This window comes from Rhinolophus hipposideros (genome assembly GCF_964194185.1).
Source record: "Rhinolophus hipposideros genome assembly, chromosome: 11".
NCBI lineage: Eukaryota > Metazoa > Chordata > Mammalia > Chiroptera > Rhinolophidae > Rhinolophus > Rhinolophus hipposideros.
Window position 1 is genome coordinate 21,880,544 of NC_138057.1, and position 19,306 is coordinate 21,899,849.

General features: G+C 39.9%; 1 protein-coding gene across 3 annotated transcripts in view; it reads left to right on the forward strand.

Moving 5' to 3' along the window:
- Positions 1 to 2,776: 2,776 nt before the first annotated feature.
- BNC2 (basonuclin zinc finger protein 2) overlaps positions 2,777 to 19,306 on the forward strand; it is a 409,221-nt gene continuing 392,691 nt past the window's right edge. For 2 of the 3 annotated variants that reach the window (XM_081067443.1, XM_081067444.1), the window contains exon 1: positions 2,777 to 2,897. In XM_081067443.1, coding sequence (XP_080923569.1) covers positions 2,895 to 2,897 — 3 coding nt within the window. In that variant the 5' untranslated portion in view covers positions 2,777 to 2,894. The remainder of the gene's footprint in view (positions 2,898 to 19,306) is intronic. The other variant, XM_081067445.1, reaches the window with a different exon arrangement.

The window sequence follows — 19,306 nt, forward strand, 5'->3', positions numbered from 1 at the left end:
AGGATGAAGAACAGAAAGAAAGCCAGTGTAACTCTAGTGTAGTCTACGAGGGGAATGAAAAATGGAAAAACAGTATTTGAAAGAGTCTGGCAGGTGTAAATCATTATGGTCTTGCAGGACACAAAAACAGACTTAGGGTTTTATTCCAATTGCCATACAAACACACTAGAGGCAAGAAAAGATTGCAGAATTCTCTTACATGGTAGGCTTTGCTTCCACCTTCTCCAAGGGCTGCTCTTCAGCCCAACACATTCCCCATCTTTATAATGATGACTCTCCAGAAACGCACTGGACCCCAAAGAGACACATCATACCTCACATAAATTGTTTGTATGCTAACATCAAAAAACAGACAGATCTGGAACCAATCAGGGAAATGTAAATTACAGGTTGCTTGATGTGGAATAACTTCTGCTTTTCAGCTAGCATAGGTGTACAGCCAAAAATACACTGTGTGAATACAATTATTTGGCCATTGCTGGCCTGTCACTTGTCCAGAGCGGTAAGTGTGTGAATGGATTTGGAGGGGTAATGACTGAAATTGGCTTTTCTCATCTCTCTATGATACAGGAAAACACATTGGAACTTGGCTCATTTCTGGAGAATTCTTGTGATGGTCCTCAGTTGCTCAGAAAGCACATTTGGTCATCATTATCCCTTGTGTAATCAGTTTCTACAAACTACAGGATGATATTACAGTGATGTTTACAGAATCAAGGAACATGCTCCACACCTTAATCAAATAACTTAAAGATGAGCCTTCTTAGATACCATGCATTTGTATACATGGGTAGTCATTAGATATCTAGTCTATACTTTGATTTATAGTACAGTGAGAGAAGTAAACTGTTTCCCAAAAGAAACCTCAAGATGAACCATGTGCCTAGAACTCTAAGGATTCACCACAAATAATATAGTAGAAGTGTTTAACAGACCAACCTTTCTACAACAAGACGATGGAGTCCACAAATGCAGAAGAGACTTGAAATCTGCTTTGAAAGGGCCTGAAAACAGTCAGGAATTTGGATCCATCAGTACACAGAACTGCAGGTGAGATGGCCCCTCTGTTAAAAAACGCTGGATCCACGTGAATAAGAAGCCTAATCACATTTTCAGCACAGCTCTGGCTACTTGGGCCATAGCCTCCCCAGTCATGGCTCCGGAGATTTTCTTTAAATTATTGTGAAAATTTGTATTAAACTTAAGACTAGACTGTGCATCCAAGAAAATGAAACTACGTAATTCTAGGACTGCATATTTTTCAAAGGAATTGAATTCTGACCTCTGAATGCCATTAAGCAGTTTCTCTCCCTCTCCTTCTGAGAGAGACATGAAAAGGGATGATTTGCTCTTTTCAGTAGTAACCGGTAACCAAACCTGTTGTTCTGCCAAGCCAGCCCTCTCCTTGGCGGATTCTGATTTCTAAGGGCTCGGGGAGTGTGCTCGAAACCTGTGCCTTCGCCCCATGTCAGAGAAGCAGAAAGTTTGCTCTCGCTATGATAAATCTGCACAACGCGGAGATGTTTTTGGCAGCAAGCGTCCGTTAGAAAGGAGATGCTTAAACTCGTCCCCCTTCCCCCTCCCCTCGCCTCTGGCGGCCAAGGAGTGCGTTTTGCCTGCATCTAAGAAATGTCCTTCGGTTGCAGGCATGTGCGCGCGGAGCCTGCAGCCTCCGTTTTCGCGTCTCCGGGGCAGGGCGAGTCGGGTCGGCTGAGTGTCACCCACAGAGGTGACGGGTCCTCCCCGCGGGCGCCCGCGGAGGCGGCAGTCCCCTTCCGTCTGCAGCCGGAGGCCCGCGGCCCAGACCCGGGCAAGGGGAAGGAAGCCCTCGCCGCAAGCCGGCGTCTGGGCTGGCACAACACACGCCGCTACCCAAAACTTTCTTCTCCCAGCTTCGCGCAACTTTTTGCCTTTTCGCCCCGCACCTTCTGGTCCCGAGTTTCCGTTCCCGGGGCTTTCCTCGGCTTCCTTCGCCTTCTCCCCAGCGGCGGCGCGCGGAGGACCCGGGCGGATGGGGGCGAGGGGCGCGGGGGCCGCGCCGGCGGGCACGGAGCCGGAGGGAAGGAGACGGTGCGACCAGCAGGGGCGGCCCCGGCCGCGGCGGTTCAGGAGCACTAACTGGTCAAAGGGGACGGAGAGCGGCGAGTGCCCGAAAAGGAAAGCGCCGCGGCCGTTTGCTGCAGTCGGAATAAAGTTCGCGCCCTTTCCTCGGCGTTTGCAGCCTCCCCTCCCCGCGTCTCCTCTCCTTTTTTGACAGCTGGGCGCTTGCTGCCACCTCCCCGTCCACGCCCGCACCCCCCGGGGGGCGCCAAAGTTGTTTTCCATCCCCAGATGGAGCAGCGGGGGGAAAAAAAGTAACAGCGCGGCAGGGGGAGGGAGAAACATCCATCCTCCTCGCGAAACCCCTAGAAATCGGAGGACAAACAACAACAAAACTAACCCTACTTTTATTTTGCAAAAGGGAAGCAACCCTGTAGTCACGACAGTTTTTCAGAAAGAGGTGCAAGTTGTGGGGCTGGCACGTCCGTCCTAGGTCACCTCGCCCCCCCACCCCTCCCGCAGCAGCCCCCTCCCGGGACAGTCCACTCCTTTTTTTTCCCCTGTCCCGAGGAGCCAGGGGGACGCTGCAGGCTCCGACTTGGGGAGCGAGGGCGACCCGGGGCGCGTGTGTAAATCAGTCACCTGAGCGCAGAGGGGCCGCGGCGAGGGCGCGCGCGGGCGGGCGGGCGGGGAGAGGCGGAGGCGGCGAGAGCGGCGGCCCGAGGAGACCGGGAGGGGGAGGGAGAGAAAGGCCGAGACAGAAGGAGCGAGAGGCGGCCGAGGGGCTGGTCCAGGCGCGGCCGCTAAGAGGAGACCAAGAGGCGGGGGCTGCACTTGACAACCAGCATGCCGAGATGGTAAGAAGTTTCCACCCTCCTTTCCTTTTTATTCTAGACTTAGTAAGAAATGAGCCCCGGGGCCGCCGGGGGCCGTGTTTTCCTCAAGTCCAGCGGCGAGAGGTGGAGGGGGGCGTTGAGGGGGGCGGGCTGGGCAGGAGAACCCCAGTCCAATCTGGCCCCTGCTGTGCCCCGAAATCCCCCCTAAACTTGGCCCAAGTTTCGGAGGGTAGTTCCAGGTGGGAAGGTGTGTGTGCGGGGGGCTCGTGGACGTCGCCCCCTCCCCGGGCTGGCGGGGAGAGGGGATCGCCAGGCTCCAGGGAGTTGGGGACGGGCTGGTGGGAAGGCGGGGGATGAATGGAGCGCGGCAGAGCGCTTGGGGCCGCAGGAAAGCGTTTTGGAGAACGGGGAACTTTTAAAACTTGCCCGCGAGTGAGGGACGGGCGTCTGGGCGTGGGCGCCGGGGCGCGCTGGTGCGCCGCGCGGCGAGGGACGACACGGCCACCGCGTCCCCAGCACCTTTGCGTGGCCCACCCCGCTCCCTGGCGTTGGGGAAACCTCCCTTTGCAAATGAAGAAATTGTAGGAAGTGCTCCTGGAGGTTTTATGAAGAATGTGCAAAACGTAAGAGCAGGAAAATAAACCCTAGAGAGAAAGAGAGAGAGAGAGATTTTTGAGATGCGATTCTGAAGCAGCCGATGTGTTATGCTTACACATGGACTGCAGGGTGGCATTTGGGGCCCGGGAAGGGGGCAGAGTAACTGGGGGGGGGGGGACAAAAACAAAAACAAAAACACAACGGAAAGAAAAGAAAAAAAATAGATGAAATCCCCTCTGAAGTGAGGCTGGGATTGAAAAAATAAGTTCTTAGTGCAAGTAGCGGAGGAGATGGGAAGGCTGCGGAGCGACATGCCAGCACAGCCCTCCACTCGAAGCGGCTTCAGCGGAGCGAGACGCCGTGCAGCCGGTTCGCCCTGGATGCGCGCTCTGTCCGCTTTCGGGAAAGTGATTTGTTAGACATGAGGCTGGACCACTCCCTTCCTTGTAGTGTGCACCCACCCAGTGCTGTTGCTGTTACCCCCACTGGGGAAGCCCATAAACTGTTCTGCCTGTAGATGTAATATGTAAGAAAAAGGCAGATAGCGGCTTGGCAGTTTTTTTCTCTTCCCTTCCCCCGAACGTGACATCTCTTGTTTCAGTGATCAAAGTCACAATTGGAGTGTAGGAGATGCGACTGTCAAATGCAGACACGCACACACACACACACACACACACACACATACACAAAATAGCCTGTGCCCAAGACTGTGGTTACAGTAACACTGACAGAAATTAAAGTGGTTTTGAAAGCAGCGTGCGATTTATGGTGGTTCTCATTTACCCTAGAGTCAAGCTGTTGTAAAACTGATGTACAAAAGACATCATAAAATAATCCTGTGTACACAGGATTAAAGTGGCAGAAAGTGGCCTGTTTCATTATTTTTTATGTACTTCGTGGACAGTTGCAATGGTTGGAACCTGTGTTTAAGTGCAGGCGTCAAAACAATATATTAAATATATCTGTTTAGTGCTTGAAGGGTTTTTCTTCTAGCGGCATTTCACACAAGAACACTGTAAAAGCCGGTTGTAGATATTATTTTTCTTCCCTTTTCCTTAGCCTGTATACTATTTGTTTACACATCTATTCCTAACTACTAACCACTTAGAACAGTGGCTAAGCCCATTTGTCACCAATTGCTTTGTATTCTGCAGTTTAAATTGTGACTGTGCACACACATACGTGATTTAAGTGGGTGGATTTATTTCTGGCACTCTTATTTAGTGTTCCGATCTGAAGACATACTTAAGAGTAGTGAGACCTTGTACAAATTAATCGAACTTCCTTTACCCTTTGGAATCACCCAAAAAATCCCTTAAGAACGCCATAGGTTATCTGTGTTTTACATTATATTTGTATCTGTTTCATTTAAAGTGTTCAGCCTTAATGAAGTTCTCAGTTGTAGCTACTCTTTCTGTTCCCGGAGAGCAGAGTATTTAAAATCCAGATTGCTAATCACTTTACCAAAGTACTACAGTATCTTACCAAAGTACTAGATAGAGTATCTTCACCTGAGGGAAGCAATACTGAGCCTGAATGTGACTCTTGAGTATCTTGTGTGAACAGTCTGAAACTGTCTTTTTTCCCTCTTGAGAATATGAAGTTTGGAGTTGTCTGCTTGTAAAACTTTGAAAAAGAACCGACTTCATGTGATTTTTTTAAAATAAATACGAAGAAAGTATTAATAGCAGTTGTACATTCCCAATACCTGATTTTTTTCCTTCTACCTGAAATGTGAGATATCTGTCAGGCAGGGATATGTGATTACAAAAAGAAGCAGACAAAAGCAGAGCTGACTATTGCTATATTAAAATGTAAGTGTTACAGTTTGAATTTTCAAGTGAGAGTTTTTGAGTTCAGTGCTTTACATAACATTTTGTCCTAATCTTGCTTGCTGTCAGGGATGTTTCATGGTTGTGCAATTGCTGCAGTCAAGAATGCCAATTTGCATTCCAGGAGTGTCATTTGATTACTTTTATCTGCACAGCTCCAAGACCGGCCCAGACCTCTCGTTTCATCTTGCCATGTCACGAGTCAATGCTGTGTCGTCTTTTCAAAAATCTGCCTGATTTAGACAAGAAAGAAAAGTACTTTCATGTTGCAGCCGCAGTCCCCTGCTAACTTGTCAGCAGCAGGATATGATTCACTTGGGCCCAGAAGAATGGAACAGAGAGGCGGGTTAGGCGGTTCAATAAAGCCCATGGACAGGTAGTGTGTGACATCCCCAGAGAGCCACAGTTAATGAAGAACAGGTCTGCTTAGTTCTCCACACGCTGACCTGGTGCTGTCCCCACAGTTTTCTCATTTGATCTTTCCCAGCAAATTGATCTTTTCTTGTATTTTTTTGCCTTCCAAGTTAGTCCTTGTGGGACTGAAATTAGCAGAGCAACTTAAGTTGGATAATACAGCTGTTCAGAAAAGAAGAAATTGGACACTGGCTCAAAAAGGGGCGGGGGCTTGGGGGTGGTGGTGGAGGGAGCTATTCTTTTTATTGTTGTTCCTGAGAATATTTCTTATATTAAGGGAGTCCAAAGTAGATGGTGACTTGAAGTTAGTGGTTCCCTTATTTTTAATTTTAGTGTTAAGATTCCACATGACTTGAAATATTCCTTAAGTATGTGGAAAATGGTCTTAGTGAGTATGAGTTTGATTTAGCATTTTTTATATTCACTTGTTTGAAATGATTTGCCAGTAGGCTATGTGGCTTTTACGGCTATTGTTAAGATAGACGAAATATCAATGGCATACTCCAACTAATGTTATTTATAGTCTTTTAAATAACTACAATCCCTAAGTATCCAATACTGAATAGCAGAAAAGATGAAACAATAAAAAAGTCATTACCAGTGCTGTATATAAATATTATGGTATGTGAAAATGTTTTCTACAAATTACCATCAGCATTTTTGTTTTACATACACCCCACAGATACACTGCTAATAAACTTTGTTTTTTAATTTTCAAGATTCTGCATTTAGATGTAGGCTTTTAGAACTGAGACCAGATAAGTTTGAATTTCTGCAGATGTTAATGTATGTTGTGACTTACTTTTTGAGATTAAATTAATTTTAGCAAGATGGGTAAATCTAAGTTGGAGATGTATATGTAGTTTAAACAGGTTAAAGTTTCACTGTAGAATTTTGTATATAAAACTTAGGTTGGAAGCAATTAATAGATTCTTAAGCTGTTGTGGAGATAAGGAGCAGTGCTTTCTGAATTTCTCTGCAGATGGTCTCATTTACCATGTACATCCTTACAAGAAACAGTTGAGAACATTTCTTGTGGAAGGGGAGGCAGCCTTCTCAAATCTTTCCTGCTGGATGGGAATTACATAGGATCATTGGTTAGTAAACTCCTCTCTGAAGAGCTAGAGGGAGCCTCGTGATTTTATTAGATATACTTAAGGTTAAAAAAAAAATCACTCTGGCAATCAGAATGTTGTAGAAAAAGAGTACATAAAGAATACTGGCTTAGTGTTTAGACTTGGAGGGGCTTCTGTAGGTTTGGTGGGGGCGGGTGTTTTGTTTTTTTAAGCTGTGACGAGCAGCAGAACTGTCCATGAGAACAGTCAAGTAGTCAGCTGAGATTTCTAGAGTTCTACCTTTTAGATAATTTGAAGATCAAGCAAAATACAACGAAATACGTTTTAAATCTGATGTGGTTTGCTAAGGTCTGTCTGCATGTCCTTTTGTCAACTGAAGGAGTTCTCTTGTTAGGAGGCCAATCTTCAGAGCTTTATTAAAAGTAACTTCTTACCAAGTCACTGAGGTAGGGGGGATACCTTTTTCAGTTCTCTAAGGACAACCTCCTTTCTGTAAATAATGGTTTTGAAGTAGTTCTACATACAAATGCTGTACTCTGGAGGGAAAACTCTTTTAAAATGAGTGTTTCATGTTATAAGCATAAATAGTAAACTATTTGTAAAGTTGATGTATTAGGAATCCATAACTGTGTTACATTTAAAGAAATAGAACTTAAGTGGTATTAAATTTAGTATTCTTAAATTTCACATTTATCAGACTTCCCACTAAAATTTGTGATATATTTACATTAAAGAGTCTTTGATCATAATTATTCTTTAATATTTATATACTAGTTTTAGTAGCATTACTTTGGACAAACTTATTTGCCATTTAAGTAAATAATATAATCCAGTGAGATAAACTACCCAAATTCATCTTTTTTTTATCTCTTGCACAGTAGCTCTCGTTATATTGCTAGCCAATAAAAGTCTTTATTTGTTGCTTATTAGAGCCCTCAGTACACTCAAGAGTTGTTCAGCTATAATTTAATTTGGCTGTTCAAAGAGGCTCCCTTGTTTGAAAACATGTTCTTAGTACACTTTTACCATTTATTGTGAACCTATATTCTAACTCATGCATATGCATAGGAATGATTTTACAGATACATCATTTTTAAAGATTTTTTTCCATAGCAGAGTCATAACATTTTTCTTTAAAAAAAATCTGTACCTAACAATGTCAATTTTTTCCTTTTTGCCTTTGACATTCTGGAGCTTTTTTTTTTTTTTCTCTTGGTGGTGGAAATAGTCTTGCCACTATAATTTAAAATGAGTTCCCCAAGGAATATAACCTTCAGTTAAGGTGTAGTTGAGAAGGGCACTTGAAAAAAACAAATTCAATAATCAAGAATTCTAATTGAGGACATTTCACTTTTGCAGTCACTTGAAATTACAAAAGTTTGCGTTGAACGTCACACAGAGCTAGCATGATAAATTCAGTTTCCTTACCGTAAAGTGCTGGGAAGTTTTGCAAGAGTGGAAGGAAGATGGCTTGAGTGTTTTGGTGAAATTTGTAACAAATCACGTTCACTAAAGACTAGAACTTGACTGTAAAACTCTAAGATGAGTATCAGGAATTCTTCCACAAAGAAGGCAGAATATGGAATTGCTAAATGAGTCCCTGCCTGTATATCTTACCAGTGGGATTTACATCAAAACAACCCTCTACATACAGTATTTAATAGTTATCAAAATGTACAGTATTGTCTTGGAACTTGTGGTTCTTGAGTTCATAGTCCCTGCTTTTTTGTGCTTAGTACAAAGATGTAAGAATCCACACAAAACATTTTTCTCTTATTATGACCTTACATTTGCCAAAGTGCCCCATGCTGAAATTCCTTTTCAGTATCTTTTTTTCTTTTTTTTTTTTTTTTAGTCCAAAGCCAGACGTGTACCCAGACACAAAAGCCTCTGTGTATAGCAAGCTGTTTTAAATATTGTGACTCGACGATGTGCTGTCCTTTCTCTGCTTGAGCCAAGGATCTCTGCTCAGTGTCTGTGGATTACCAAGCTCCTTCTTTATTGTACCTCTTGTCAACTATTCCTATTCATTTAACCTTTCATTAGTGTCTGTGCAGCTTCACTGTCTAGAAAGGCAAGGAAAAACCGAAAGGCCCCACTGTCACAGTTATTAGATTTCTCGGTTACATCCCAGCAACCATAAAGAAGTGAGAGTCGACACTATTGTCGTGCATGCTGCTGTCCCGGGGTGCAGCTCTTCTGTGCATGTCAAGGACATGTGCCACATGTTGATATGCATTGCAGGGATAAATGCACAACATGGGGGATAGGCCTGCGCTGGCAGTAATGAGCTTTGTAGGAGTTATTGCAAAGACCCACAGTTTGTGAAGGAATTTTGCTTAACAGGCCAAGGAGATAGACAGAGGTGAGGGCTGCCAAGATTTGCCTATGCAGAGCTTGTCAGTCACATTGTTTTCATCTAAACTTCATTTGAGGGGAAAATTGAATACGTTTGACAGCATTGAAAAGTCTTATTTTCATTTTTAAACTTTCAGAGGAGAAAAGTGTTATTTCTGGTGACTATTTAGTGTATTATAACTATCTTTTATACTGACTGAATCCTGTATATGAATGGATCGATTAGCAATTTATCTTAATTCTTCTTACACATCTAGAATTGAGATATTTTGTAGATGTCATATATATATATATATATATATATATATATGTTTTAATCTGTGTAAGAAGAATATAGCTTATTAATTTTCCTATGCTATTATTTCCCCCTTCTGATTTCCCTCTAGCACAGTCTGGTGCTGTGATCTGATTCTTTAGAAGTGCCTTTGCCTTGTTACCTCAACGTAAAGGAAAAAAAGATGACCATTGGATCATTTTCAAATTATAATAAAGACAAATATTTACAGCTTTTGGATTGGAAAATATTACTTCAACATCTTAGGAGATTCGTAGAATTGCTTTTTAAAAATTCTTAAAACATTTGAATAGAAAATGGTAAATTATCTCTTTTTACCTAGAAGTTCATTTATTTTATTTTAGCTAGGAAAATCTTCATTACCAAGAGTGAATAAAATGTTTTTGTCTTTCTAATTTAAATAATTTTTGTCAGTTTTCCAAACTCTTTTGGAGCTGTCCAATAACTTTGCAAATATATTAATTATGTATTACCAAATCCCTATAAAATTATTTCTAATTTTTATTTGGCCTTACTTTTTTTAGCTAAGGCAAACTTTTTAATAGTTGTATTTGATGCTTTCCCTGGTAAGCTTTTTATGGTGTCTTATGAATGTGTTAATGGGCTTAGTTATTCCTGTTTCTGGGAAGAGAGATGAGCTGTTTTTCACACTCCTTCCCTCAGGTGGGATGACCCTTTCAGAGAAACATATATTCAATATTTGACAGCTACATGCCCAGCCAGTCTAGGGCCATGTTCTAGTCTCTTGGCCATTGAGTGGAAACTCTGTGTGCATTATTTTAAGATGAATCTGCCTTGTTCATTTCAAGTGACCTGGTGGGCTTCCCACAGACAAGGCAAGGGTATGTTACCATTTCCCCTTCTAATAGTCCTGTTTCCATTCATTATGTTAGGTGAAGTAGAAGAAGAAAGGGACTTGTGAGCTATAATTGTAGCTCCTCCCATCCCCCAAATAAAAACCCTAGAAAATAGGCCAGAGCTATGCAGTAATTAAAGAGAAAGGAATACACGGCAGGAGCTACTCTATAGGAATCCTGCATCTCTTCTTCATCTAGTCGGCATCTCAGAACCCCTGGCTGACCACGCCTTGGAAGGCACTTGCACCGTTATCCATCCCAGGGTGAGAACAGCCCTGGGACTAGGTTTCGAGACACCTCATTCTGTTCCACCTAGGCTTTAATGAAATTTTATAAATTTCATCATTTGTAAAACAAGTGAGTTTGGTAATTTCTAAGTTTCTTTCCAGTTGGAAACTTTTATATTTTACCCATATGTGATAAGATCATAGCAGTTTACTATTTTAGTAGCTGTATTGAGATGTAATTCACATACCATATAATTCACCCATTTGAAATACACAATAAAATTCTATTGTATGAATACAGCAACTTTTCTTTATCCATTTGTCCAGTGGTGGACATTTGGGTTGTTTCTTCCTTCTGGTTATTATGAATTATGAATAATGCTGCTGTGAACATTTGTGTACAAGTGTTTTGTTCTCATTTCTTTTGGGTATATACCCAGGAGTGCAATTGCCCAGTCATAGGGCAACTCTATCCTTAAACTTTTGAGGAAGTGCCAAATCATTTTCCAAAGCAGCTGCACCATTTTACATTCCCACCAACAATGTGTGAGTCTTCCAATGTCTCTACATCCTCCTCAAACTTATTATTGTCTCTCTTTTAATTTTAAGCACCCTAGTGGGTGTGAAGTGGTTTTGCTTTGCGTTTCCCTGATGGCTAATGAGGTTAAGCATCTTTTCATGTGCTTATTGGCCATTTATGTATCTTCTCTTAACAGAGATAGATCTGTGAAATCTTTCACCCATTTCTCATTTAGGTTATTTGTTTATTTATTCTTGAGTTGTAAGAGCTCTTTATATATTCTGGACACAAGTCGTTTATTTGATATAAGGTTTTCAACTTTTTTCTTCCATTCTGTGGGTTGGTCTTTTTACTTTTTTTGATAGTGTCCTATGAAACATTAGAAGCTTTAAATTTTGATAAAGTCCAATTTATTTATTTGTTCTTCCGTTTGTGCTTTTGGTGTGCTAAGAAACCGTTGTCTAACCCAAGGTCATGAAGAGTAGCCCCTGCGTTTTCTTCTAAGAGTCTTATAGTTGGAGCTCTTACATTGAAGTCTTTGGTCCCTTCAGGTTAATTTTTGTGCATAATGTGAAGTAGGAGTACAACATTCCTTCTTTTGGTTGTGGTTATCTGGTTGTTCCAAGCACCATGTGTTGAAAAACAATTCTTTCCCCATTGAATTAGCATGGCACCTTTGTGGAAAAATCATTTGACCATGGATGTAATGGTTTATTTCTGTATTCTTCATTTGTTCCATTGGCCTGTATATCTATCCTCATGCAAGCACCACACTGTCTTGATTACTAAAAAAATTTTTATTGTGGTGGAAAGTACATAATATAAAACTGAACAGCTTAACCATTTTTAAGTGTCCAGTGCAGTAGCATTAAATGCATCTTGTTGTGCTTTTTCATCTTGCAAAATTGAAACTTTCTACCTATTGAACAACTCCCCTTTTTCTCCTTCCACAGCCCCTGGCAACCACCATTCTACTTTCTAAGAGTTTAACTACTTTAAATAATTAATACAAGTGGAATCATGCAGTACTTACCCTTCTGTAAATAGCTTATTTCGTTTAGCATATTGTCCTCGAGTTTTTTCCACGTTGTAGCAGGTGACAGGATTTCCTTCTTTTTGAAGGCTTAATAATATTTCATTGTATGTACATACCACATGTTCTTTACTCATTCATCTGTAAATGGACATTTAGTCTGAGTCTCTCTCTTGGCTATTGTGAGTAATTCTGCAGTGAACCTGGGTGTACAAATAAATAGCTCTGCAAGATTCTGCTTTCAATTCTTTGGGTATATATCCAGAAATGGGGTCGTTGTGCCATACAGTAATTCTATTTTTAATATTTTGAGAAACCTCCATACTGTTTCCCATTGCTGTTGCTCTATTTCACATTTCCACCAACAGTGCACAAGGGTTCCAATTTTTCCACGTCCTTGCCAACTCTTATTTTGTCTTTTTCTAAAAAAAATATATATAGTGGCCTGTCAAATGCATCTGAGGTGATATCTCACTATGGTTTTGATTTGTATTTCCCTGGTGATTAGTGATGTTGAAAATCATTTCTTTCATGTTCTTGTTGGCCATTTGTATATATTCTTTGGAGAAATGTCTATTCATGATTTTTGCTATCTTTTTTTTTATCAGACTATTGGCTTTTTGTTGTTGAGTTGTATTTTTATATATTCTGGATATTAACCCCTTATCAGAAATACATTTTGCAAATATTTTCTCCCATTCGGTAGGTTGCTTTTCCACACTGTTGATTACTTCCTTTGCTGAACAGAAGTTTTTAAGTAGTCCTATTTGTCTGTTCTTTTGTTACTGTTGTTACCCTTAGCAGTTTTCTTTAAAAAAGAAAAAAACATTATCCTGAGAAGAGTAAAGGCTACATTAAGAAAATACATCTATTGTTTGTGTTAAAAAAAAAGTCTTGGTAGTACTCCAGGGAACAAGAAATATGTCATTCGGTAGCCAAAAGATGATGGCTTTTAGTTCCCTGTGAAACACCCTGGTTTTACTTTGATGTTTCTTAATTATCATTGCATTTAAAAGTATTCTAGGTGTTCTGTACGATAGCAGAGATACTTCATGCCCTGAAGGATGGAATTAAGTACCTAGAAATAATTGTTTTTGGTTTTATAAATATGTCAAAAGGAAAGGAAGGAAAAAAATCATGATTGAGAAAATTTGTCTTCCTAGACATTTCATCGTGACTAGAAAAACACCAACAGTGATTAAAACTAAAACCCAAACTAACTGGTCCACTTAAGTTTTAAATAAATACCATGTTCAAATCTGGCATGGCACATTTGGAAACATGAACTTGTTTTAAAGTTTACCTGGCAAATTTTGTAATTAAAATACCTCATTGTTGAATGAGAAACTTGAGAGCAAATGAAAGGTAATCTAATTTGGAAGTAGCCATGTTGTATTATTGTTGAATTAAAAAAAAAATTGTTACTTTAGAGTTCTAATTTCTCTTTATTCATGCTAATAAAGACCTATACTTATTTCCATCCAAGTTATTGCTTTTCTAGTATTTTGATGGACCATTCTTGCTTAACTGCATTGTCTATTTTTCACCATTTGCCAGGTGTTTTGGACAAAAGTTTTGTACTTCATTCAGTATCAACTATCACTTAGATGACTAACTGATCAAATATATAAGTGGGGAGTGTGTCGTTTTTCTTCTCACATCAGTATTTACATATTTAAATAGCAATTAACCAGTTTTAAATTGTATCTCAGGACATATTTTGAGGATTTACTTTTTTCCTGGTGAAAATTCTGTGAAGGTTTTAAAATCATCTAGAAAAAATTGGTATGGTAGAAAATTTTATATTTACCAGACACTTGATTTTTTATTATATGTAAATTCTATAATGCCAATGGCACATTTTGTTAATGTTGAACAAAAAATGAATTATACTCTTCCGTTCTTTTTAACATGTTTTGACATGTGCACATGTATATGGAATGATAAAATCGTGTGTGCTGTTCTTGATATCTTTCATGGTTTGAGGACACAAACAAGGTAACTAACTAGAACAATACAGCGGTACAAAGCAAGTTCACTCAGTTCTCTGGCCTGTGGGGTCTAATCTTCCTGTAATACACATCCACTATCTAGCGGATTAGGGAAGTTTATTCTATCAACATACACGTACCTCATAGGTATGCTGCTGGAAGTACATTGTGTTAGTTCAAATTTTGCCCTCATTCAAAATGGTGACTAGGAACAAAACATTTTATTTGTTTGAATTGGTTTTTGACAGACTAAAACATCAATTTTGCCTCAGAGTACATTTACTTTAAATGATATTAAAAAGTAAATAAGTATTTTTAAACCTAGAGATTCTGACAGGGGTTGAGACATATTTTTCACCCTATCAGTGTCTAGCAGGTAAATATTTTCACATAAAGGACTTAATGTTTGTTCATTGGTCTTTGCAGCTTCACTATGTCCCTGAACAGCAACCAGTGATGGATATGACATTTCTGTGTACAGATTACAATGATAATTAGAGCTAAGGAAATGGTGTGTGTGTGTGTGTGTGTGTGTGTGTGTGTCTGTAGAAATATCCATGAGAAACTGATAGTTTACAACTTCCTTGTGGATAAAGGAGAAGACAGAATAGTACGATTTACTGAAATTTTATTTTTGGGCAGGAGGACATGGTTTAACACTAATGTTATATTTTCATACTGTAGTAATACCTGGTAGATTGTTTCTTTTGTTTGTTTCAGGTATATGTATGGATGGCATGAATGAATACTGAGTGTATTACTGAATGTTTTACTAATGTGAAAATAGATTTTTGAAATAGAGATATGCCAGAGTGATAAATTTGTCAATAGTCAACAAGTAAATATGTACTTACTATATATAGAATAACTTGCTATAAATTTGCATGAAACAACATTAGACAATAATGTACTGATTTGGTAAAAATAAAAAAGATGCTTTAAAACTTTTTCAGGTTTCATGTTCAAGCTGTATATTTGGCATAGGCATGGGCGTTCCAGTTGTCTTCATTTTCCAAAGTATAACCCAACTTTTAATTATTTCAGAATATGACAACAGGCATTTGTGTTTCTGTGATATACATGACACTCTGTTAGGTGTTGTAGATATTACAGATGAAGTAGAAGCTATAACCCTAACATGAAGTAGCACAAAATTCATTGGCATGTAGAGGTTCATTATGTTAAAAAGAATAACTAGGCCAGGATCTGCCTCTAGTCTCCATTTGCTTAGAAATCTAATTTTGTCCTTCATAGAGCTCACTCTGTTCACTGGCAGAGGGGTGGAGAATACACACATGCATGCATGGTGTGAGAACATTTATATATCTGCAGACCATGCTAGGTGGAATACTCAGATACTTGTGTTGGCATGCTTAGTACATTTTCTTCTTTGTGGGCAAATTTAAGTAGGGAATCAAATTATAATCTAAATGTTATTCATTGCTTTATGATTTGGGGAGTTGAGCAGAAAATATTAGCAATGGAGGTAGAAGGTGGAAGGCTCTCCTCACCCTTATTATGGAGGACTTTTCCAGAGGCCTATATTATTTACAGTGCACACTTTGGACCTTGTATCTCCTGGACTGTGTTTGGGAGAGCACTGACAAAATGTACCCCTCTTGTGTTTTTTTTTTCTGCTTCCCATTCCGCTTCCTGATTGACAGATCATTTTTGCTCTAGATATGTTAATATTCTCAAGCAGATATTAGTCAACTGTCCTGGGAGCTACTTGTTAAGGTGACCTTGCATTTGTTTGGTTTTTGTATGGATCTAATGTAGATGGCAGTCTCATTGGATTCATTTTAAATTTCTTGGGAAATACCTCATGATACTACCTTACATGTCATGTATTTTGTGCATGGCAAGAATGGTGGGAGGCCATAGAATAAGACCACAGTTTTCTGGAGGAAAATACACGGTTTTTTGTTTGCTTGTTTTTGAATAAAAATGGCTTTGAGACCAGTTAAATATCCAGTACAGAAAGTTTCTATTGTTAAATACCTTGTAGAAAAATATCTTGATCTGAGATTGGCTTTACATATAGGTGTAATAAACTGCAATCTAGAAGTCAGTAGGGGTGTTTTGTATGTGTGTGAGTGTGTCTGTGTTTAATCTCTGAATCTACTTTCTGTGTGATAGGAAAGTTCACCAATTACATTGGGCTTTTCTTTTCCATTATACAATTAGAGTGAAGATTAGATTTTAAAGATTCTTAATAATGGTTTACATCATGTGATGTGCAACATCTCTTTTTATATTGTGTAATTTTAGGGGTTCCAAAAAGGACCAGAAAGTTAAATCTGTACCTTTAAGTTCACATTTGTTGATTTCAGCAACTTCCCAGGTTGTTTTATTTATTTTTACATTAGTCGTTTCTTTTAAAACACTTTAATATCAATTAGATTCTGACTGGAGAGAAAACTTTGTTAAGGGAAGAGAAGGTAGAAAGATGAGGCACTGAATACGCAGTAGACTCCCAAAAGACAGCTGCTGGTGGAAATAGGAGCCACTGATTGTTGTGGTTTCTTTCTTTAGGTCTGTTCTAACTTTTATCCTTATATCCATATTTTCAGTGTGCGGTCTGTACATTTCAGAGTAGTCGCGGTACAATTGGGTAATGTGAGAATTTTATTATTGAAACCCACAGGGTTTAATGCATTCCAAATTTTAAGTTGGAAAGGTGTCAGAACTAAAAATAAAATGGGGTGATGATGGAGAGAATGGAGAAATTGCACAGGTAATGTTGAACACTGATAAAAATCTGGTTAGAAAAATACTTTGAAAAACAAAGGGCCCGTTAAAACGGGTGGCATGAAACTTGTTTTTATGTTCTTCCCAACACCCAGGTTCGCCATATTTTTTTCCAGGATCTCTCAAGGTCTCCTTCTCTTTGTGCTCCTCACATCTCCTGGGCAAGTCCTATTAGACCTGCCTCTGGATTACCACCCATTTGCTACCTCTGCTGCCGTCACCGTGGTCCAAAGCACCAACACTCTTTACCTGGAATACGGTGGTACTTCCTCACTGGCCTCACTGGTGCTGCCATTCTTGCCTCTCTCCTGCCCACTACACCTAGATGACACAGAGAAATAGTTTTCCTCTCTCCAAACTTTCCAGTGACTTCTTCTCACAGGTGTAGTGAAATCTAAACTTCTGCTCTGACTGAAAAGGGTGTGGGAGATGAGATCTCTGAGAAGCCCAATGCTCCAATACCATTTCCTACTACTGCTTATTCTGCTCTCCTTACACTGACCTTCTTGCTGTTCACTGAACATGCCAAACTTGTACTTAACCTCAGGCCTTCATACGTGGTTTTCTTCTGCCTGGAATGATTTTGTCCCAGATTTTTGGATGGCTTCCGCCCTCATTTCATTCAGTTCTCTTCTCAAATGCCACCCCAAAGAGAACTTCCTGACAACCTTCTTCCCCCTGCTCTCCATACTGTATGTATTTCTGACCTCTTAACCCTGCTTTTTCTTCATTGCATTTATTGTTACTTGAAAATATGTTTAATTATTTTTTTCATTTCTGTGTAGTTTTGTGATTTGTTCCTCCCCCCTCAACAAGGATATCAAGCTCCATAAGAACAGGAACCTTTGCCTGTCTTGTTAATTTCTGAATGTCCACTATCTGAGGAAGTGTCCACTATCTGCTATGGGAAACACTCAGCTCTTAGTTTTCCCTTGGAGGATTATTTATGGTACCAGCCATTGCCGTTTTTTGAACAGCTTATTGGAGCAATGGTTTCCAGGGTAGAAGTATACACCCCAATGGGTGTGCGAAAAATCATCCTATAAGATGTGGGGAAAATATATTAGGAATTTGATTTATCTCAGTCTATTTTTATGTTTGTGTTTTATAGTGTGCAAGATACCTTATAGTATACGTATCAGGATGTACTGTATAATAAAAAAAGCAAGATTATGGATTGGGACAAAGATGGCTAACTTTGTTTAAGGCAAAATGTATCTCCACAGTTCGGCTGTTCCACAGATTTTGTGCTTTTGAGTAATAAGGTGATGCTACCACTGGTGAGAGTATGCAAAATATTTCCCATTATTCAAAAAATCTCACAGATCTAATGTTTGCTTCAAAGTGAGATATTACATATGAAATTCAGTATACATATGCTTATCAATATTTACTCCTTAATATTTAACTTTTGATGGAATTTTCAAGTCACTGCAATTAAAGTGCAGCTATGATGGGTCCCTTTGTACCTGTGTTAAATTATGAGGTGTGATCAAACAATACGGTGAATGTTTAAATAAAAAAAAAATTATTACAGTAAAAGACACATTGCCATTAATCACCCTCAGGTATCCCCCTCTCTTTGAACACACTTATCCCATCATTCTTGCCACTTTCTGAAGCAGTGCTGGAAGCCCTCTTTTGTGAGTGTCTTTAGTTGCACTGTCATGGCTGCCTCAATGTCCTGAATCATTTTGACTTTGGGGAAGAGCCAGAAGTCACACGGTGCCAGATCCAATGACTAAGGTGGATGAGGACACATTGTAATGTTTTTATTTGACAGAAATTGCCATATACCAGAAGCCATGTGTGACATGGAGCATTGTCATGATGGAGGATGATTTACAGCACACTTTAAAACACACCTTCTGCCAACCATAGCTCACACCTGACTGATTGCACTGAACAAGTTGAAACTTTTCACACACTGTTACTAAGGGTCCGTGCCCTGATTCCCGTATTGAAGACCCCTGCCTTTCCATTGGATGGCACTCGGCAGCAGCATTCACCGTATCTTTTGATCACAATGGAAAGGCTCTGAGTCACATATTGCTTCTGGTATGGCAATTTCTGTCAAATAAAAACATTACAGTGTGTCCTCACCCACCTTATTCACCGGATCTGGCACCGTGCGACTTCTGGCTCTTCCCCAAAGTCAAAATGATTCAGGATATCAAGGCAGCCATGATAACACAACTAGACACTCATGAAAGAGGACTTCCAGGACTGCTTCAGAAAGTGGCAAGAGCAATGGGATAACTGTGTATTTAAAGCTAGGGGGAGTACTTTGAGGGGGGATAATAGCAATGTGTTTTTTACTGTAATAAATATTTTTTATTTAAACATTCACCATAGTTTTTGATCGTATCTCATATATATGAAGGTATGTGAAGTATTTCAGTGACGACTGAAAATGCTACCTGATTGGTCTGTTTTGGGGTGATCTGTGCTTTTGATTAATATTTTAATAATTTTGCCT